The sequence below is a fragment of the Chanodichthys erythropterus genome, chromosome 3 (assembly GCF_024489055.1).
Source record: "Chanodichthys erythropterus isolate Z2021 chromosome 3, ASM2448905v1, whole genome shotgun sequence".
In the NCBI taxonomy this organism is placed as follows: domain Eukaryota; kingdom Metazoa; phylum Chordata; class Actinopteri; order Cypriniformes; family Xenocyprididae; genus Chanodichthys; species Chanodichthys erythropterus.
In genome coordinates this window covers 4,791,256-4,814,220 of record NC_090223.1, presented here as the reverse complement: position 1 = coordinate 4,814,220, position 22,965 = coordinate 4,791,256, and the positions used below count along the sequence as shown (strand labels likewise).

The window sequence follows — 22,965 nt, the reverse complement described above, 5'->3', positions numbered from 1 at the left end:
TCTTCGATCGCTTTAGGCTTTGATGCTATAATAGGAATTGTTCTCGTGGCCAGAGAACAACCCCGCTTATAACATTCTAGGAGGAGCTAGGTTTGCTGGACGAACGCAGTTTCTCTAAATAATTATTAAACAAGAACTAATCATATACGTGATTGATTATAATTCGTTGTAATTAATTCACAATATATGTTTAATTCCCCCTAGGGTTGATATATGCATCATAATTGATCATAAAGCTTTATAATATTATGATTCATATATATATATATATATATATATATATATATATATATATATATATATATATATATATATAACCCATAAATTGATTAATAACTGTACAACCGCTACACAATGATACCTTTGGAAATCATTAGATAATGATTAAAGTAGACAACTGAAAGATGAAATACATGGCTTTGAACAATTGTGAAATTACTTTTGTGGTGTTTTTTCTGAGAGTCATGTGATTTAGAGAGATCAGATATCTCAGTAACATGCAGATCCTTTCTGATTGGCTGACAGGCATCTTACGTAACATGAGTACACTTATTTAAGCCCACAATGTAGTGGAAAAAGAATACATCAAGAGTTCAAGAAAACAAGACACATCTCTGATATACTATCCAGCAGAAACACTCAGTTTGCTGTTCGGAGCACATTTCCTGAGGTTTGACTTTTCTACATTTACATTTATTTCACTTTTAGCCTACTAAAACCCATTTAGTCATTTTTGATTTGTGGGGCATTCTGGGAATATTAGTTCTGTTGGAACATTCCCAGAACAGAGCTTAGATTTTATATTATTATTATTTGGTTATTCAGAATGTAGATTATGTTTTATGTTGTTCAGTGAATTAATGATGCTAAAATGCTCAATGCAGAAGTGCTTAACATGTTTTAATGCATTCAACAGTAGCTAATGTTGGAGGATACACCTCATCGATGATCAAGCAGAACATGATTAAGTCATTTTGAAAAGTGATTATTTTTGGAAGACTTTTATTTTTGACGGGTGTTGAGGCTGTTGCACGTAGAAGTGTGTGTTGAGTCATGTTGAGAAGGTTACCTCAATTGAAGTTTATTGGGGTGTTTAAGTCAGTTAAAGGATGCAATCACTGTTTTTGTGAACTTTGACCCGTGTTTCACAGTTTAAGAGTTTTTTGCTTTTTCCCGTGGATTGCATTAGCTGCTGGAGTGATGCAGTAACACGAGAACTGTTGGTGCATATAAAGTACAAATCTGCTTGATTAGAGACAACTGAAAATATTTGTTACATTTTTTAAATATTTGTTACTTTTGTACTTCTTACGTTTTGATTGAGAAGCAGCTATGGATTAATTAGATGCACAGATTGCAATTATCTTGGCCGATTACGATATTTTTTTGTAAGTGTGACCTGGCAGTGCTGATTTTTGCCAATTCTGATTTTCTCTCTAAGAACTATTATTGACAGCATAACACATTTGTGTTTTGTCTTTTGTTAAAAAAATATCACCTGCATCTGTGTCCTTCCTTCTCAGAATCCTGACAGAGACAGCTCTATGTATGGACAGGCAAATATGTCTGCTTGTAAATTGTATATGTGTACAGATGATGTTAAAATAACACTTTACTTCTCTCTCACCACTTGTGGTGTAAATATAGTAATGCTACAATGAAAAAGCTCCAGTTGGCATGTAATGATGCTTTAAGAATTTAGCTTAAGCTCCCAATGTGGACAAGTGCAAGCCAGATGTTTGTATCTAATAATCAGAGCCGGCCCGTTATATAGTCAGTATAGGCAAATGCTAAGGGCGCAATCTCGCTAGGGGGCGTCAAAGAGGCCGGATGCGTGGACAGGGGCGGATCTACCGGGGTGGCATCTGCCACCCTAAGAAAAAGCTTTGCCACCCCATCTGCCACCCCAAAATTATCACAGAATAAAATATGTAAGCAGTGTTTCAAGTACTGCTTTTCAGGAGCGGCGCTTCAATATGATGACCTAAAAAAATTGTGTAACGCAAAGTAATGGCAAGAAAACACATCTTTAAATAAATTTTGCATGATGGTTGCACGCAGCACGCCCAGTGTGCTTCATTAACAAATGACTCTTATGAACCGCTTCTTTCAGAGTCAAAAACACAGCGCAGCCAAGTTCACTTACGATTTTTTCCCATATTTGTACGTTAATCGGAAAATTACTGCTTCCCGGCTAACTCAGAAGTCCTGTGAGAAATGTAATCTCATCCGAATATGTCTGAGATTAATTTTCATCATTTTTCATCATTTTGGCGAGCTGATTCAGCGACCGCCCGCTCCACTTTCATCATGGATAAAGGTATTTTTGCCATCCGACGAACCAATAACATGAAATCAATACGGAGATCCCGATCACAGAAAATAATAGCAGAGTAAGTAAGAATCTAAACGTATTTTAGTTTTTCTTGATTGCTAACACATGATAAGTGATTCAGTTGGCCCAGTTTCCCAAACCATTCGTTCAGTTCTCAAAACAAAGAGAGAGCTGAATGAATAATTTACAGGGGTTTTAAACTTAGACAGTACCAGTACTTTAGATGAGGGAAATTTCACGTTGTACACCCTCAGTGTTGTGATTGTCAACTTTCTTTGTAGCCATTTGCTATATGTATAGGCCTTCTGTATTTTTTTCAGCGCTGAGAAATTATTGCCTAGGGATATAATCTTGTGTCAGAAGACCAATACACTGCTATAGTACTGTATACTGTAATGAAATTTAGCCAAATGTGCAGAGGATGCTGAATTTACTTTTACTGCAATTGATAGTATACTGTATTGTGGTGCATACCAAGTTCATACTTATTTTTCTCATGCTTTTCATCTACTGCAAGATCAATTTATAATAGCAAAATGAAATAGAGGTATGTTTGTTACCGTGCTATATGATCTCACTAGTGTTCACTGGGCAGTGCAGTAGTCTGTGTATTTGTTAAGTTTTGTGTGTCATCTGATGCCAAAGTTTGATTTTGTCAGACAAGAATAAGTTTTTGACTAGAACATTTTATTTTGACCTGGACGTTTGAGGTTTGTGCAAGTTGGTGTATAGTTTTGATATTGTGTTTAGTTGTGAGAAAATGTTGAATTGTTTCATGAATTGTGCGTTAGCAATCAAGAAAAACAATAGAGACTGAAAAGTATGAAGGACAAATTTATGTTGGCTTGTCATAAACCCAACTTCAAGTCTTGTTTAAAAAAAAAACAAAAACTTTGTTCAGTTAGGCTGGAATATAGAGGTTCTGGGTGATTGCTAAAGTGTTGCTAGGTGGTTGCTAGGAGATTCTGGGTGGTTGCTAGGCTCTATGCAGTTGCTGGGGTGTTGCTAGAGTATGTGTTTGATAGGGTGTTCTGGGTGACATTCCCACCTCTGTTAATAACAGAAACTCAAAAATAGTTTTGTTGCTCTTTAACTTGCACTAAAATGTGATTTATACCATTGAAGTAGCCTGTGTAATATTAATAAAACTGCTCATCTCCTTTAGTGATACAAACTCAGACACATTTAGAAGTTTTTCATATAGTGTATTTACTTGGTGCCATGATGGATATTGAAATTTTGTTATTTAGTAATTTTAAACAGTATATAGATACTTTCTGGTAATGCAATGTTTGTGAACACAATTGTGTATGTAAGACTATAAATCTCCAAAAACTATGCATGAGCGCTTGCTTTGGTGCTGCCACCCCTTTGCCACCCTATAAATATTTTTCTAGATTTGCCCCTTTGGATAAATCGCAATATAAGGGGGCACCAAAAAAAATCTTACCTAGGGCACCAAAGAGGCTATGGCCGGCACTGCTAATAATATTCCTACTATGCATGCTTGTCAGCCACCAGCTCAGTCACCTTCCCCACAGTACATTTCCCAGCATCCCTCCTGATCCACACATGCACATCATTACCTGCACTCTCTATAAAGACTCTCTTCTCCTGCACTCCCTTGTCTGGTCCTGTCGATGTGTATTAGTATGTCTAGTGTACGTCAACTTGTGTGATAATCTTCACGACCCTACCTGTTACTCTAGCTAGTGATGGGCGGATCGAGGCTTCCTGAAACACTGAAGCAGTTGAAGCAAATGTGTTGTAATGTGTCGAGGCTTTGAAACAATCTGACACCCGTCTCCACGGTGACCCCTAGTGGTCAGAACAGTGTAAATGCAACAAAACTCAGGCCAAACTAATAAGATTAAATATAGAGTGTGTGTATAATATGTGTTCTTTTATCAATGTTCAAGGCTTGTTTCTCTGTTCAATGGCTCAAGATAAACAGGCCAATAAGAGATTAATAACTACCATCATTCATTTTAATTATTCTAATGTCTAATTAAAACATCTACAGATGTATAAAACTGATCAGAGATCAGGTAAAGCCCACAGACACTTGTTCAATAGTTCTCTTTTCACTTTCACTTTATCATCGCCCTCTACCGGTGAACCATTGAAATTTCGAACTGTTTTGAAACGTACAGTGATGATGTAATGAAGCCTCGTTTACTGAAATCACATGACTTTGGCAGTTTGATACATGCTCTGAATCACTGATTCGAAACAAAAGATTCATAAAGATTCAGAGCTTCATGAAGCAGTGTTTTGAAATCGGCCATCACTACTTACCAGTGATCCTGATTTATCTCCTGTCTTCTGTTCCTTGTGTCGTTTCCCTGGATTCTCCACTCAGCCTGCATCACCGTCTTCACTGCAATACAGGGCCTGTATTACCACCAGCTAAGTTCACTATCTGCCATTCAGTGACTGTTTCCTCTTACCTGTTCACTTTTAGCCCTGTTCTCTAATACCTGTTTGTTTGCTGCTCACCTCATCTGTCCTCTTCTGTGTGCGTGACAATGTGTGTTAAGGAATTATATGTATCATTTCATGTTGTCACAATACTGGAATTTCTAACTTTGATAATAATATTGATATTCGATACCATTCTCAATACCACAGGGAAAAAATTGCAGTGGACTTGAAGGTCCAAATTGCAGTTTAAATGCAGTTTCAAAGGGATCTACATGATCCCAGAAGAGGAATAAGGGTCTTATCTAGAGAAACTATCTATTGTTAATTTCCTAAAAAAACAAAAACAAATCTTCTCTTTAACCACAAATGCTCGTCTTGCACTGGTTCTGTGATCCACCAAGAACAAACTATATAAAAACATTGTTTGTACACATTGATCTACTGGGTCTTGTCACAAAAATACAAATCTTTGTAATAATTATTTGTGTATAATTGTGTTTTAAATCTATGCAGAGTTCCAGTGTTCTCTGAGAAACGATGGCGGTCTGGACTGTTTATCTGTCTATCTGTCTTCTGGTCGCTTTGAATGCTTCAGGTAAAACTATTATTCCACATCTCACATCATAACTGTTATTTTAACACTGTAATGACTGATCAGAAGCAGGAATGATCTAATACAGTATGTGCACCTGAGAAATTATTCATTCTAATTATTATTTATTTAGTTATTTAATTATTATGATAATAATAAGATAATAAAATAACAATCTTTATATCATTATCTGGTAAAATTGTTGATTCTTATGAATGATATTATATTATTAATTTTAACAATAATACACAACACCAAATATGCCTGTTAATTTGCAGTATATATTTATCAGTAGTTGTAGTATCACTACTGCTAGCAGTTCTGTTTTAAAAATGTGTATTTCTTTCTTTTTAAGTGGAAACGCGTCCTGTTGGAGGTAAACCTTGTAGCGGTAAGTCTTCTCTTGTCTTCTACTCTTGTCAGTGTGTATGTCTAGTACAGTACAAAAGTCCAAAACCTGTGCATTTCTCCACCTTAACAAGTGTGTGTAACACCTGATGATCATGTTCTCCAACATGCTTTAAAATGTTTTAAAGAGTATATTGGAAACTATTTTAACTCCTTTGTTTATCTAAGGTACACTATGTAGCTTTTTTTTTGTTTTTTTTTCAAAAAAAAAAAAGTCAATACATCATCAATCCTTCTTAAAAAACGTGATTCACTGATTCACTATGGTAAGTCTATTAGAAGTGTTTATATTTTAGACCAGTCAGAACAGTTTTCCGACATACAACCTCTCCAACCTCTGGAGAATCGCCCGTTTTAAACAAACACCGAACAGAATAGAAAGGAGAGTCTGCAGGAGAATGTGACAGAGCTCGTAATAAAACAAGAATCAACATTAGCTCGGCTTTAGATGACGAGAACTGATGGATCTGAAATGTTGTAAAAGTGACATGGTGATTAAGGAATTTTTGAGGTATTTAATTCCAGGACCATATAGACTGCCATATGTAGCTCCAGGGGCGGATCTACCAGGGTGGCTAAGAAAAAGCTTTGCCACCCCATCTGTCACCCCAAAATTATCTCAGAATAAAATATAAATGTAAGCAGTGGCGTTTCAATGTGATGACCTAAAAAAGTCAGCATAACACAAAATAATGTGTAATATGGCAAGAAAACACGACTTCCGGTTGCAACACGCCCATGTGTAGTCAGCTTCATTAACAAATGACTCTTATGAACCGGTTCTTTGAGAGTCAAAAACAAAGAGCAGCCAAGTTCACTTACGATTCTCCCCCTATTTGTACATGAATCGGAAAATGACTTTGGCGAGCTGATTCACCGCCCGCTCCACTTTCATCATGGATAAATTCTTTTTGTCATCCGACGAAACAATAACATGAAATCAATAAGAAGATCCCAATCACAGAAACTAGTTAGGAAAGACTCTAAATGTATGTTATTTTTTTCTCGATTGCTAACACTATAAGTGATTCAGTTGGCCCAGTTTCCCAAAACCATTCGTTCAGTTCTCAAAACAAAGACACATTTCTCAAAACGTTTAACAATGACTACATTAGGTAGTAAAATGACACACCAGTCAAAATCTGAGAGAGAGAGTGCTGAAAGACTCATTTACAGGGGATTTAAACTTAGAATAGTGACATTTCCCTCATCTAAAGTACTATGTACAGTAAAATGGAGCATGTTGTACACCCTCAAACTTGTGATTGTCAACTTTTTTTTTAGCCACATGTTATGTGTACTCTATTTTTACAAAACTGAGAAATGACTGCCTAGGGATATAGTCTAATATAAGAAGACCAATATACTGCTATAGTACTGTATATACTGTAATGAAATTTAGCCAAATGTGCAGAGGATGCTGAATTATACTGTCAATTGCAGTAAAAGTAACTGTATTGTGGTGCATACCAAGCTCATACTTATTTTTCTCATGCTTTTCATCTACTGCATGATCAATTTATAATAGTAAAATGAAAAAAGAAAAAAGAATCCCTCCAAAAGTTCATTGCTGTATTTTACTGTATCTGCATCTGTAAATGTATTTTTGTATAGTGTAGTAGACGTTGAGCTGCAAAATAATTCCTGAATCCCAGTAGGCGGTATTTTTGTTACAGTGTTGTATGATCTCACTAGTGTTCACTGGGTAGTGCGGTAGTCTGTGTATTTGTTACGTTTTTTGTGTCATCTGTTGCCAAAGTTTGATTTTGTCACAAGAATAAGTTTTTGACTAGGAACATTTTATTTTGACCTGGAACTTTTGTAGTTGGTGTACAGAACTCTAACAGAGTTCACTGTACAGTATCTTTTGTGAAGTGTCGTCTTCATCTCCACAGTCATGCAAAGACAAAGCACAACTGAAACAGTGTTGCATGCCTTTTTGTTTTTTAACCAATAAAGGGCCAAAAGTTACATAGTGTACCTTTAAATGAAAGTTATTCATTTAATTACATGAAAGGTCATTAAAGGTAACAACATAATAACAAACAAAACTTCCATTTAACAGCCTGTGAGACAGGATGGACTGCCTTTGGATGCAGATGCTTCAGGTTTTATAATGAGCTTCGAATATGGTCTTATGCCGAGGTATGATACATTCAGCTTCTGATATGACATAAAAATAAGAATATTCTTGGATTAACTCTGTAAACATCTGTGACACCTGTCAGTTATCATAGGAAAGTCATTTCAACTTGTTCCTCCGGTTAAAATCAAAATATATGTTAACAGTAAAGAAATGACAGTGGAGCTCCAGGATGTGAACAAACATCACTGTGATAATACTGAAACATCTTAATGGTCTGAAAATACAGACACAACACATTTCATGTTATCATGAGAGGATCACTTAAAAACTGTATCTATGTGAAGTTATATCTAATCTATATACAGTATAACCAGAACCTTTTCTAGAAAAGTAGTCCCACCTCAAATGGCAGATTTTATATTTCACAGGTAACATAATAAACAAAAAATGAACAGCACAGTGAGTAAACATTATTTTGATGGTAACTGAGGGAATGTCACAGATTTTGGAAGATTCGTTTAAAATAACATGTTCTTTGTGTTTGCTCATGTCTCCATCTCTACAGTATGTGTGTTTGGCCTATGGTGGGAACCTTGCTTCTGTACACAGCCATGATGAGTACATTTTCATAAAGAACCTGATTAGACGCACAACTCATGCATCAACACCTACCTGGATCGGACTCCATCAAGAGGTAAGTAATCATTTTTTTTTCATCATACTTTCTGTGCTACTGGGCATTTACCATTACATTAAAACTCATTTAATACGTTTTTCAAAACGCATGAGCATAGATGTGTTTTTATCATTTATTTCTGGTCCTCAGAACAGTTAGTTTAGTGCATTGGCAGCCATGAGAGGCACCGCTCACCATGATGATGTCATACTCCAGTGTTTGTATCGTGAAACTCGATGTGAAATAGTGTGGCTGATAGAGATAATTGAGTGATTTAACCCTTTCTTATATAGTTTTCACATATTCTTTACTGATACCCTTTCTGTGAAATAAGTTCTGTTTAGATTTCTGACATGTTTAAAGTGGGGTTAGGGTTCATGAGGAATCATCTTTTAGATAAATAAAGATAAAACGAAGCCATGTAAAGCTGTGGACATAAACACAATGCTGTTTTTTTCTCTTCTGTTCATAGTCTAGTTATTGGTTCTGGAGTGATGGAACCCAAATGAACTATCAAATATGGTCTCCTGGACAACCCAGTTACGGTAAAGATGAGCGCTGCGTTGAGATGAACTCTGTCAGTAAGTAACTTCTGTTAATGCTCATGAAATAACATGATAAATGATCCGTCAATCTGAATTGTGTTAGACCATCCATCAGAAGATTAGCAGATACTGCTTCATGTCATACTGTATATCCAGAAGATAGAAAATAAATTTTTCATCACAGTTAAAAATGTTTTGTGAACATTCATCACAAAAAACATGTTGCTGATTGTTTTCTAGACATCAAATACTAATATTTCTGTGTCTACCATACTAAATAAACAGTATTTAGTTTTTTCATAATACACAAATGATAAAAACAACTATTTTTTCTGTCTTTCAACAGATGGCAACTGGAATGATGCGAAATGTGATGAAAAGAAGCCCCATGTGTGTGTGAAATGAACCAGCATGTGAAGAATCAATGTAGAAGAAACAAGCTACTTTGATTCATTTACTTTCCATTAGAAATGTTTAATGGAGGCTAATAAAAGTGTTAGAAAGGTTTATTTTGTTTGTTTGATTTTTATTTATTTATTTGTGAATGATAATGATAATTTATAATTATCACTCTACGGTCTCTCTCTTTTCACATCAGGGGTGTCGCACGTGCCCCAGTAAAATGTTCTTAATAAATGATATTTCTGATCAGGTAGATTACAGTAAATGTCTAAAAATAGGCTTTCTGATTCATATAACGTTATCATTTACATTAGTTTAATTATTTAAAATATGAAGGCTGGTTGCATTGCTGAATCGAAAACATCCAGTGCGTCCTCTCACGCCTCGCCCCTCGCTGAGCTCCTCCTCAAACCTTTACTTTTCACCGCAGAATCCTGGAGAAAACCTGTAGAAATTAAATATGCATAAATGAATGAATAAATAAATGAATAGGTAAATTAATGTGATAATAGGAAAATAAATAGACAGAAGGCTGCCCGGTCCCGTACATCCTGTCGATTGCCTCTCTGCTGTGATTTGGCCTCATGCTGTGCCAGTCTGTGTAGACGTGTTGGTTCTGGCTATTTTTCTTTTATTTTTATACTGTTTTAATGAACTGGACTTTTATTTGTATTTAACCCTTTATGATTCGTCCGTGTGGACGAATGCATCGGCACAAATAGGATGTATTTCTGTACTGCCTACAAACTTTTAAACTTGAATTCAGCCTTTTGTCTGAATTCAAAAACGTACAAAAACTGTACTTAGTTAGGAATTGCACGTCGGCCCCGTAATGTTCATCGGGGGATTCGAGAAGTCCGATACCAGCCGTGCACTTAACAACTGTATCCTGAGGTGGTATCAAGAACCTGTACTCAAGTAAAAGTACAAGTAGGGTAGAACGGGGCTAAAGGCACCTTTGATTTTATTTTCCTCTAAACCACTAGATGGCACAAAAACTTGCCGCAGCACTTTCTGCTTTATATCCGCTTTTCAGAATGCACATGCAAATTTGACTGATCCTTACGGAAGAGGATTAGGGCCAAGCAATAATAAAAAAATAAAACCATCTCGAGATTAAAGTTGTTAAATTTCAAGAAAAAAGTCGTTAAATTACGAGAACAAATTAGTTAAATTATGAGAAAAATGTTATAATTTAACAAATTTGTTCTCATAATCGAATGACTTTTTTCTCGTAATTTAATGAGTTTATTCTCAACATTTTATCTCGACTTTTTTCTCGAAATTTAATGACTTTTTTCTCGTAATTTAACGAGTTTATTCTCAACATTTTATTTCGACTTTTTTCTTGAAATTTAACGACTTTTTTCTCGTAATTTAACGAGTTTATTCTCAACATTTTATTTCGACTTCTTTTTTCTCGAAATTTAAAGAGTTTTTTCTCGTAATTTAATGACTTTATTCTCAACATTTTATTTTGACTTTTTTCTCGAAATTTTACAACTTTAATCTCGAGATGGCTTTATTTTTTTATTATTGCTTGGCCCTAATCCTCTTCCGTAGATCTTTGACGTGATCGCGGGCAGTGACGCAAAGTTAATTCTGAGGTAGTTTGATCTAATATTTGATGTTTTTTTTAAATGTTGTTGATTTAAGTAGCAAATAAAAATCAATTTCATTAATGTTTGTATTTTCAGACAAAGGTCTTCTTAATGATTTTCAGTTTTGTTCAAGGTAATTCAAGCAACAGTTTTTCAATAACAGAAGAATATGTAAAAGTCTGGTATTTGGGGTAAAGAGCGCCGCTGCTGTTCGGGGAAAAGGCACAATAATTAACATGATAATGAATCGCTGGCTGACTTTTCCATTTCATAACATGAAATGGTAGATTCACATAGCAAATATCATATCAGATTGGGTATCCATCTTAGAGATAATACCCATATTCAATGAAACAATCAAATTAAAAAAATATATTATCATTTCATAATAAAATATAATTTATTGTTACTACTGTAAATGTGTGTATATATATAATCTAAATATTATGGGATCTCCTTCAATGCTTTCAGAATTTTACTTTTTAAAGTAATTTTGTTTATGAATTTTTTAAAATAGATTTTTATATTAACATAGGCCTATTTTAATGATAGTATATTTATTGAACACAAATTAATTATTTTATATTAAACAGCCTTTAGCCCCGTTGTACCCTACTTATAGAAATATTTACTCAAAGTAAAATAATCTTAATAGTTACTCGAGTATGAGTAAAAAAGTATACAATGAAAATCTACTCAAATAGCTCGTTACTAGTTACTACATCTGATCACAAACAATGATCAAATACACATTGACGGATCTTCTTCGGTCTGTTCTCCAAAATGTAATCAAATATATTTCAGCAGGCGCGAGTAAACTGGTTAATTGTGTCTACGCAGGGACGGATTACGAACCGGGCCAGCGGGGCCGCTGCCCAGGGGCCCTAGGGGTGCAGGGGGCCCGTGGGGCCCCTAGCCCAAAACAATTTGCAACGCTTATCAACAATGTATTTTCGTTTGTCTATTTTAGAGGGCCTACATTCTTTGATCCTCTGCCTACAAGGACCCCTGACCCTATAGGGAGGGTGTTTGGCTGCCAAGGGCCCTTGAATTGTGGTGGTTGTGGTGGTGGTGCTGGTGGTGGTGGGGGGGGAGGTCGGTGCTTTCAGGGGGCCCCCGGCCCTGCTATAGGAACTTTAAAGGGAAATGGGTGCATGGGAGCCTACTTTTAGAAGGCCCTCTTAGGCCCTCCTATTATGGTCCTGGCTTCTGGCTACCAGGGGGCCATAGGGAGGATGGGGGCTTTGGGGGCTTTTAGAGGGCCCTCTGATTATGAGGGCCCTACTAGGAGGCCCTAGGCTAGGGAGGAGGGTGTAGTGTACCTTTAGAGGGCCATCTGATTACAAGGGCCCCAACCATGGGGCCCCTGGCTTCTGGGGGGAGGGGAGGGGGGCGTGTTAACAGCCTTACAGAAGGCCCTCTGACTAGGGAGCGGTAGCATGGTGGGATGGAGGCGGTTAACCTGCCCGCTGAGTGGCCCCCAGACCAGTGTAGCAGTGTAAGAGTTTGACCAGTGTAATCACTCCCAGGGCTGTAGTGGAGGCTAAACGCAAGTAAACACGGTTTACCCACCTCTGAAATTTCAGAATTAGAGTTTACCCACTTCTCAATTGATCTAAATGCACATCATAGTATAGTTTATGCACAAAATGTGATCACAGAATTCTTATTTTACCACTACACCCCTGATCACTCCGTTCTGTACGGGGATATGGTACACAGGTGGATTCTGGCATGGTTCAGCTGAACACGGTACACATGTAGTGTGATCACTAACCGTGCCCCAACATGGCTCTCACTGTACGTTCACACCAGGAGAGACCAAAGCGAACACGTCGCCAAGGTCGTTGAAGAAGCTTCGTTGTTGAATTTGCTTTATTCACTTTGTTCGCTCATTGGAATGTTTGATTTAGCCTGTTACCGTGGGGCGTTGGTAAATCTGTATATTAGAATTGGTTTTCACCGAACCGCGTCATAACTCATTACATAAGGTTAACTGACTTTTAACTTCTCTTTTTCACTCTGGCCCGCCCAATTCGCTTCGCTGCCAGTGAATTTGCTTTGTTCGGCCAATTCGCCGAGAAATAATGACTTTCGTCGCTCTGGTCTCTTCTGATGTGAATGTACGTGACATCAATAATGACACTACAAATAATAAATATTTGAATTAATTTGAGAAAGTTGGTGTTAATAACAGGTTTTTTCACATTGGACTCCTTGCAATGCGTAAATCATGGGGAGAGACCTATCTTTTCCCATGGTAATAACCAGGCTGCTGAATAGAAATGGGATGATCAGGGGCGGAGCCAGACATTAAAAACATTCGGGGCTTAGACCAAATCTATATTTGTCCAAAGACAATTTAATTTTCTATTAACAGCTTTACTGACATGAAAGGAGCTTTTGTTGACGTATTCTTGTTCAGAAAATGTACATTATTTGACACTGTAATTTGTAAAACTTTGTTGGATGTATCTCCTCTAGGGGGGTCCGGGGGCATGCCCCCCCCCCCCCCCCCGGAAGAAAATTTTGAAAATTTTAAGGTTAAATGCATCAATCTGGTGCTCTCTGGAAACTCAAAATTAAGAGCTTCAACCCATGTACAGTGTGCAAATTGAACAAAGAAACAGCATTGACTTGTACCTGGACATTAAAAAGGGTTCAAACATCTTTTTTACAATACTTTTGTACGATTTCTTTTTAAAAGATAAATCCTTGAGCTTTTATTTTGATCACCAGCCGATCGCGTGTGCAGATGTGCGCACTTCTCTTTAAAACACGCAGCACAGACAGAGTGTATATATAATTAATCGCTGTCTTTTGCTGTTTAAGGCACAAAGCCATATCACAGTTTCGATTTTAGTTCGTTGGCAAACGTAGTATGTTTTAAATGTTCAGTTCATTATGAAACGGTGGCGGCAGCAGAGGGTCATTAATGGGAAACACTGAATGAATGTATAGCTGATAAATGTGCTAAAGTTGTCATATCGGTTGTTATATAACAAAAACCCTTCCACTGGACCGAGAGAGAGTCTCGAGGCCTGCCGCTGCTCTGAGTGAGTGACAGGAGGCGTGGCTCTGGTGCTAACATTAACGTGAGGTAATGGCATTAGGCTGTACTGATTATAATTTGAGATCCAACTTACTGTATCAACTTAAGCCACCTTCTTTTCACTTTTTCTGAGGTAAAAAGCGGCAAAAGTTAGTTTTGTCAACATCATTCTGCTTTTACAACACGGTACGCGTACGCCGCACTAGTTTGGACCCACAAGTGGCATGATGACGTAACAACTAGCTGTCCCAGACAATGCTGGCGTTTTTTTTTTTTTTTTAAGGGGGGTGGGGGCCCTCGCGAACGTTTTGCCCAGGGGCCCACACAACCCATAATCCGTCCCTGTGTCTACGCAAAGGCGTTCATTTTCAAGACGAACGGGTCGTCGGCGCCGCCACTGCGCAATAGGCTATCCACAAATTACCATCATACTCTCTGAACAATGGTAGCTTATTTAATGTATAAATTAAGATATATGTTCATAAAAAGGGTAAAGAATTGCTACATACTTTGTTATCGTGGCGTAGGAATAATCTGCTTGGTTGTAAAATGCTGGCTATTGGCTGTATGAATTGAAATCAAATGAACACAGACAGCATACGCAGATCATCTAATAAAGATCTTCATCGCTGGCAAACAATTGGATGCATTTGCAGATTTGCTTTTAATTGACTGTAGATCCACTGCTGCTTCATTCAACGCTCCGAGTGAGAAACCGCTTCAGACGATTCAGTGCGTGCAGGAAATGAATCATTCAAACTGATTCGCGAACCAGTTCAGACAGTTTTACCAACTTGTTTGATCAAGGCTGCGTTCCACTCCAGTTTTAGACACGCACTCGCGAACTTCCCTAAACACTTCCCCTCGGGGGAATCCCTGCCGCCATTTTGAAGTACGTTCCACTTCGTGAAGTGGACGAGGGAAGTTTATATGGACAGACCCTCGCTCCCTCGGTTAAAATCTAATGGTGCGTTCAAGTCTTCCTGGGAAGTTCGTATTTACGAGGTGGGAAGTCGTGTGTACGACGGTAGGTGCGTTCAAGTCACTTTTGTCTGAGTATGATGCCGGTGTGCCTTCTCTAAATTAATTACACAAAATAACAGCACTTCTGCTTCTAGAAAATGTAGAGCAAAGAATGTGCATTAGTTGTATGTTGCATTTTTATGTTTTTTAATTAATTATGAAGCCATTGTAAGCTTTGAAGCTTTATTGTTACATATTACATTTTTACATTGCGATGCTATCGTATTTTTTGCTGGTAATCAGCTTACTTCGTTGTAAATAGAAAAGCTTGACAATGTCACTGCTAAATACCTGTAAGTATTGTGGTGTTTCTGACTGACACGCCCCCAACTTGTACAGATCGGAGCTTAAAGAAAATTACGAGCTTCCCACTGGTATTTACGACATTGTGGTGGCGTTCATGTCGGTTCTGTTCGTAAATACGATCTTTACGACATGACTTGAACGCACCATACTTCACACTTCAAGCAGCTCCATAACCCACTATGCAACACGTTTATGACGTCACGGCATATCGCGTTTAATTTACCCCACCACAAACAACTCTAAGATATATTAATTATTTTTTAAAACATTTAAAACACACACATACATATAGAATGCTGTATTAAACAATTTTGTACGGGGAAAAAATAAATAATAAATCAGCTCCATTGTGGATTCCAAGTGATCGAGGGCTTAGGACGTTCCAGTTCAGCCCATTGCAAAGGTTCTGCCAGTAGGGGGCACTCGTGCAACGTAAGCAATGACGTACATCCGAGTCAACGAGACCGAGGGAAGTTAGCGAGGGAAGGGCATTTAAAAACCGAACTGGAACGCAGCTCTAGTCTTTGAACAGAATCGACTCAAAAGAGAGATTTATTTGTGAATGGGGCATCATTCATGAAAAAAGAGACAGAGCACTTGAAATAAACTACGTATATCTTAACATGTACAGAAATGCATTAAAATAAAGTAACGAAAGGAAAAAGTAGTACAGTAAAAGTACAGATTTTTTATTACCAATCTACTAGGGGTGGCACGGTTCACAAAACCCACGGTTCGGTTCGTATCACGGTTTTAGGGTCACGGTTTTCGGTTCTGTACGGTTCTTGTTGTTATTTTTTCTTTTAATCTTTAACACTCCAGAAATTTCCTTCAGCATAAGATATATAGCTTATTAGCTTAATTATCCACAATTTAGGATACAGTATTAACATTTTTGTAATGTAACCATGCAATTTAAGCACATTATTGGGACCATCTCTGAGTAAAAGCTAGGTGAGATTTTCGATAGGAGGAGCCTGATTCGACCACCAATCTCACAGTCGAATCTTCGCAGAGGTGTTATGAAACGAGATATGGGGGTGCTCAATATCTGATTTTCCACAGATGTACTGATCTCTCCCAATAGGTTATACAACCTATTATGTAAATGCTGTAAGTAAAAAATGTGACAAGAAAGAAGCTTTTAATAAATATTTTTAATGTGTGTGAATAAATCCAACCACCCCTGTGACAGATTCAAATTTCACTTCTATGATCCGTGACTGACAGAGGAGCATCTTGGCGGCAGGGATTAAATCTTTAACAATGTCTGGGATAAGAGAATCTAAAGTGTACAATTGGATGCACTTTGAAATGGTAAAAGATGATCCAAAAACGTATGATGCAAGTTGTGCCAACAGCTCATGTCCTATACAACTCAACGACAAACACTGCGGCGCGTTTCTGCCGGCCAACGTTAACGAGTGACTATAGCGCGCAAAAGACTCAAACAGACACAGGCAGATCGAGTGAAAGTCTGGATTTTTTCAATCAGGTAGGGTACAAGTGATTTCAAAACATTTCAGCCGGTTGTAATTAGATTTTTGGATACTGTGAATGTTTAGCTAAAAAAACTGCCACTCCAGTTTAGTATTTATTGTCTCTGCAGTTAAAAAGACAAAGTTGACAATTCTGGCTATACTTTCGTTATCGTAAGTAACATGAAATCCAAAATGTTCCCACACACCGGATTTGAACGACGCGGGCGCATCCGCCAACTCCGGGCAGCCTTCTTTATCTCCTCCACTTGCCATCTCTGCAGCACTACTCCACTTTTATTGTCTTTATGTATGTTCGCGCGAAACTGTCTGAGCACAGGGATACATTGCGCATGCATCGAACCGTGCGATGCACACACGAACCGAACCGAGACAAGCGAACCGAACAGTTCGAGTGTGTTTTCATGTACCGTGCCAACCCTACAATCTACTCAAGTTCAAGTAAAAGACCACATCCGCTCTCTGGACTATTCATCTGTTAAGACTGTTGGCCAATGTGCCAACAACTTCAGCTTCATCGCCAGCTACGTTTGCACTACTTGATGCCAGATCTCTTTAAAAAAAAAAAATTATTTTGAATGACTTCTTCAGCTCCAGGAACTTGGGCTTTTTATTCTTGACAGAGACCCGGCTAAATGCTGGGGATGCTGCCCCATTAGGAGAACTGACTCCAGCAGACTGTATGTTTTATAACACTCCGAGATCTGTTTGCCATGGAGGTGGTCCAGCTGCTGTGTTTAGAAAGCATCACCATTGCAAACTTCTGCCTGTTGATGTCTTCTTTTGAAGTGCAGCTAATGAAGGTCAATCAGTCCTGTCCCACGTTCTGTGCACTGTAGACCACCTAAATATAATAAGGGTTTTATTGCTGAATTCCCAGAGTTTTTATCAACACTGGAACCTCATTGTGACAGACTGTTAATTCTGGGAGATTTTAATATCCACATTTGCTGTAAAACTCAACCTTTAGTCAAGGAATTTCTGTGCATGGTGGATGCCTTTAACTTGACACAGCTAGTTGCAGGTCCTACTCACATAAAATGTCATACACTTGATCTGGTATTAACCTCTGGCTTTCATGTGACCAATCTTGAGGTGATAGAATATGGAATTTCTGATCATAGTTTTGTTTTATTTGAATCTCTACAGCAACACCCCATTCATCCTCCTCCAGAGAGCCGCCACTTAACTCGCGTTACAAATTCTTCAACAGTTATGAGTTTTGAAGAGATTTACACCTCCAATTATCTATATCAAATTGAAGATGTGTTAAATAGTACAGGTGACACTTCACAACTGACGGAAATATTTAACAACCTGCACTGACATTCTGGACCAGGTAGCTCGGCCAGAAATCTTGGAGTAATCCTTGACGACCAGTTGACCTTCAAAGACCACATTGCTAAGACAGCTCGGTCATGCAGATTTTCACTAGACAATATCAGGAAAATCAGGCCCTTCCTAACAGAACATACAACACAACATCTGGTCCAGGCTCTGGTCATTTCTAGGCTTGATTACTGCAATGCTCTTCTGGCTGGACTGCCATCATGCATAATCAAGCCTCTACAAATGATTCAGAAAGCTGCAGCACGTCTCGTCTTTAATGAGCCCAAAAGAGCCCACGTCAGCCTCTCTTCACTGGCTACCAGTTGCTGCTCGCATCAAATTCAAGTCGTTGACGCTCACTTACAGATCCACCACAGGCTCAGCACCCTCCTACTTCCACTCACTCTTACGAGTCTACACTCCTACCAGAAGCCTGCGCTCATTAAAGGAGCGAAGGCTTGTGGTACCGTCACAGAGAGGCACAAAATCACTTTGTACCTATCCTTTAAAAATAGTGTACCTATCCTTTCACTTCCTCTAGTCAAGTCAAGTCACCTTTATTTATATAGCCCTTTGTACAATGCAGATTGTAAAAAGAGCAGCTTTACATTGATAAATGGTATGTAATTTTGTCTTTTAAAGAATAGTGTCAATGCAGGCAGATCAAAACACTGTTGAATAAATGTCAAGAATACTGTTGAATATCAAATCTCAAGTCAGATGTCAAGTGTCCCCAACTAAGCAAGCCAATCCCTCTCTATTGTAGCTCATGATACTCTGAGCATTGCCTAAAACTTGTATTGTGAGCACTTCTTGTGTCTATTTGCCTCGTCATGATGACTCGCTTGTTGTATTCATCACTTGTAAGTCGCTTTGGATAAAAGCGTCTGCCAAATGAATAAATGTAAATGTAAATAAATGTAAATGTCAGCAGTAACAGGGTTGAGAACATCATGTAGGACAAAAAAATGTTAATGTAAAACTAGTTAAGCAGGTTTCTGGATCACTCATGTTCTCACTGTCCTCTTTAATAAACTCAGTCTTTGCAGATTTCAGCACTTCCTGATGCTCTGATGCTCGTCTGATGGGAATATTCCAGCATTTATTGATGAACTGCTGTGGGAGGAGCTTCACTGATGATGTGACTGATGTGGGAGGAGCTTCACTGATGATGTGACTGCTGTGGGAGGAGCTTCATTGATAGTGACCTGCAGTGGACGGGACTTCGTTGACTGGACTACAGATTGGTTGGAGGAGCTGATCTGCCAAAATCAGTTACTGTGTTTGTTTTTACAGGGTTAAAGAGCAGATAACAAATTTTAGTATCTGCATCAAATTAAATGAAAATGTTTTAATGTCCCATCATCATTTAGTGTAACAGATGTATTTAACTATCCTTCAAACCACTAGATTTCCCCCCTTGTGTCAGCAAGAAGATTTTAATCATTTAAAATATAATTAAATTTAGTATGATCTCTTATTATTTTATTTATTTTATTAAGTACAGGTCAAAATAACTTGTTTCATTTTTAAGTGGCAAGGTATAAAGATTTAAAATGACAATTAAAGAGTATTTTGGGCTGCACTGTGATCCTTAAATACAGAGTATGAATGTCAGAAAATGATTCTTGTTCTAAATACTGACAAATTTCTTTCTTTCTTTCTCTTTCTTTCTTTCTTTCTTTCTTTCTTTCTTTCTTTCTTTCTTTCTTTCTTTCTTTCTTTCTTTCTTTGCTATATTAACCCCTTTTTGTATTTCACCCATAAACTATTGCATTAATCATTTATATCCATCAATCGTAAAGCAACTGATGCTAATTCAGAACATTTTTGTTTCTAATTCTAACTTTATTCAGTTTCTTCAATAATGACAGATATCTAGAAAAGTAGTAAAGAACTGAAAAAAAAAAACTGTTGAAAGCATAAAGAAAAAAATAAATATATATATTTTATAGTCATCAAATCCCCTCAGTCTGTTGACAGCAATGAAATGTGTGTCATTAGTGTTTGTTTTGTGTTATTGGTGTTTTATCCATGTCATATTGTGAGAAATATCAGTATTGTCTTTCAATAGAGCAGTTTTATAGTCTTTTCTCATATATCCTGACTCAAATAATCAGTTTCTAACAGCAAACACTCAGAATAAAGTGAGATGATCTGAATGTCTTGTTGAATGAGTGTTGATAGTCTGAGGATCATCAATATTAACAGAGAAACTGCTGAAAACACTCTTTATTTCATGTCAATAGTTCCTGTTTTCATCTCATTTATTATGCTGATGTCTTCAGATCTGCTGTAAATTGACACTTAAAGCTCATTTTGAGGGGATTTGATGACTACATATATGTACATTTTTTTTTCTTCATGCATACAACTGTTTTGCTTACCATTATTTACAATTGGAATAATTTGTTTTATTTTCCAAATTTTAGATATCTGACTATGTCTGACTATATCTGAAACAGAATAATGTTAGGGTAAACAATAAAATAAATTTGTGAATTAGCATCAGTTACATTACAATAGAACAGACAGACATAATTCTTAGATTTGTTAATCAATTAGTTAGTTTACAAAAATATCTTACACTTTTAACCCTTTAAACTCCACAGCAAAATCGTTGGTTTTAAATGAACACTTATATGTGTCCACAGTACAGAGTGTTAGAGTAACACTGAAGCAGTGTTGAAATTAATGAGAGAATTCAGTGATTAAGTGATAATTGAACATTAGTGATTAACACCTGCTGAATCACTGAAAGTAAGAGACACAACAAGAACAGAAAAAAAGAGGAAGCACAAGAACTACAACTGACTTCAGCCACAGCCTTAGATGAAATCAACTCAAGACATTGAATCTCTCAAGATCTGATTCAACAACTCCACAAACAGCATTACCAGATTCACTTATTACTAACCAGATTGACTTTATTTCTGTCAATAAAAGCATCTTATTTCTGTTTTTGTTTCTCTATCCTTCAGCGATTCTGCTTGTTAACAGCAGGTGTTCATCAGTGTCTGAATTCATTTATTTGTTTTCATTCATTCTCTCAAGTGGAATATATTTGTGAACTAATGTAGGGAATAGTGAATTAGGGTATATGGTGTGATTTGGAACAGCCTTGGAATGTTGACTTTGAGTGCTGTTGTCACAGTTTCAGTCGTTCCCGGACTACATTTCCCAGAATCCTCCCTGGCAATCACCTGCACTCACTCCACCAATCAGTAATCACCCACACCCAGCTGCAGCACACTATCTGGACTATTTAAGCCACTCACATTCTCACACCCATTGCGAGGTCTTTTATACTCTGGTTGCAATTCTGAGCGTTTGTTATTTTGTTTGCCTGCCTGTTGTTGACCCTGTTTGTTCCCCGTGCACGATTCTCTGCTGCCTGCCCTTTGGACTATTTGGTCTGTCTTGGACTTATGATTGTTATCTGCCCACCCTGACCTATTGCCTGTTCTTCGACTACAATTCTGCCTGCTCTCTGTCATTCCTGTCTGCTGTTGTTCTACCATTGCCTGTCTGACTACGAACTCTGTTTAATAACGAGTCCCGACTCGTTACAGCTGTTAATTCACAGTATATTGCAGTAGGCTACTTTCTCCAAAACGACAAATGTTACCCAGAAAGCATTGTTTTCAACAGTATATTTGTGTTTTAATGGAAAACAGTATGTTACTGTCCAAATTTGGCCTTTTTTTACAGTGTTATTTTTATTATTATTATTACAATGAAATGCTAACCAGACTTGGACAACTTTTTTTTTTTTTACCTTATTGGAATCGATACAATTGGAATCGATAAGCAGAATCGAAATCAGAAACATTAAAATTCAAATGATACCCAACCCTACTAATAATGAAAGACATTAGGAAATTAATATTTTCAATATAAGAACATTTTAAGTAAAGTTCTTTAAGTAAAATTCTGTCGAACTGATAAGGTTAGGTACTTAAATTTTATAAAATCCATGCAGTTACTGTATGTTATTAACTAACTTTGCATTTGTGGATGATACCACAAAAGACCATTTTACAAAAATAAACAAACAAACAAGCAAACATAAATACAAAGGTTTAAGGAGGAATGCTCAGGTAGCTAGCTTGAAGCCATTGGGGCTGTCGGTAAGAACAGGTCCAGTCTAGTCATTCAGATATAAGAGTCTTTATTGCACATCCAAAAGGTATTGTGTGTATATGTGCATGTGTCTGCATGTGAGCGTGTGGTTTCTACAAAATGAACAGAGAAATACAGAGTTTTAGTTTACCAATGGTAAATCAATTACAAAGCAAGTACAAATCTTCCACTGAATTCACAAGTAAGTAAGTAAACTTTATTTGTATAGCACCTTTCACAGATATAGATCACAAAGTGCTTCACAGAGTACAACAAAACTAACAAAAAAAAACACAAAACACAAAACAATAAAACACAAGCACCACTACAACCCATTCAACCAAAAGCCTGTCTAAATAAAAATGTCTTCAACTGCTGTTTAAAAGAATCTACAGAAATTTCCGCACGCAATGACAGGGGCAAGGCATTCCAGAGTCTAGGTGCAACTGCTTGAAAAGACCGGTCACCCCGAGTTTTAAAACAAACTTTGGGAACCATTAAAAGGTTTTGGCCTGAAGACCGAAGAGTACGGGAGGAAGAATACGGGGTCAACAGATCAGTGATG

General features: G+C 37.4%; 2 protein-coding genes across 2 annotated transcripts in view; one reads left to right on the top strand and one right to left on the bottom strand.

The window, feature by feature from the left end:
* LOC137015101 (zinc finger protein 271-like) overlaps nucleotides 1-22,965 on the bottom strand; it is a 448,677-nt gene that overhangs the window by 363,072 nt on the left and 62,640 nt on the right. The gene's annotated exons all lie outside the window — the stretch shown is intronic.
* Nucleotides 580-9,567, top strand: LOC137016661 (galactose-specific lectin nattectin-like). Its single transcript, XM_067380817.1, has 7 exons — nucleotides 580-670; nucleotides 5,273-5,354; nucleotides 5,707-5,742; nucleotides 7,825-7,904; nucleotides 8,411-8,539; nucleotides 8,994-9,102; nucleotides 9,413-9,567. Exons 2-7 carry the CDS (start codon nucleotides 5,297-5,299, stop codon nucleotides 9,469-9,471), a joined length of 471 nt encoding a protein of 156 aa, XP_067236918.1. The 5' UTR covers nucleotides 580-670; nucleotides 5,273-5,296; the 3' UTR covers nucleotides 9,472-9,567.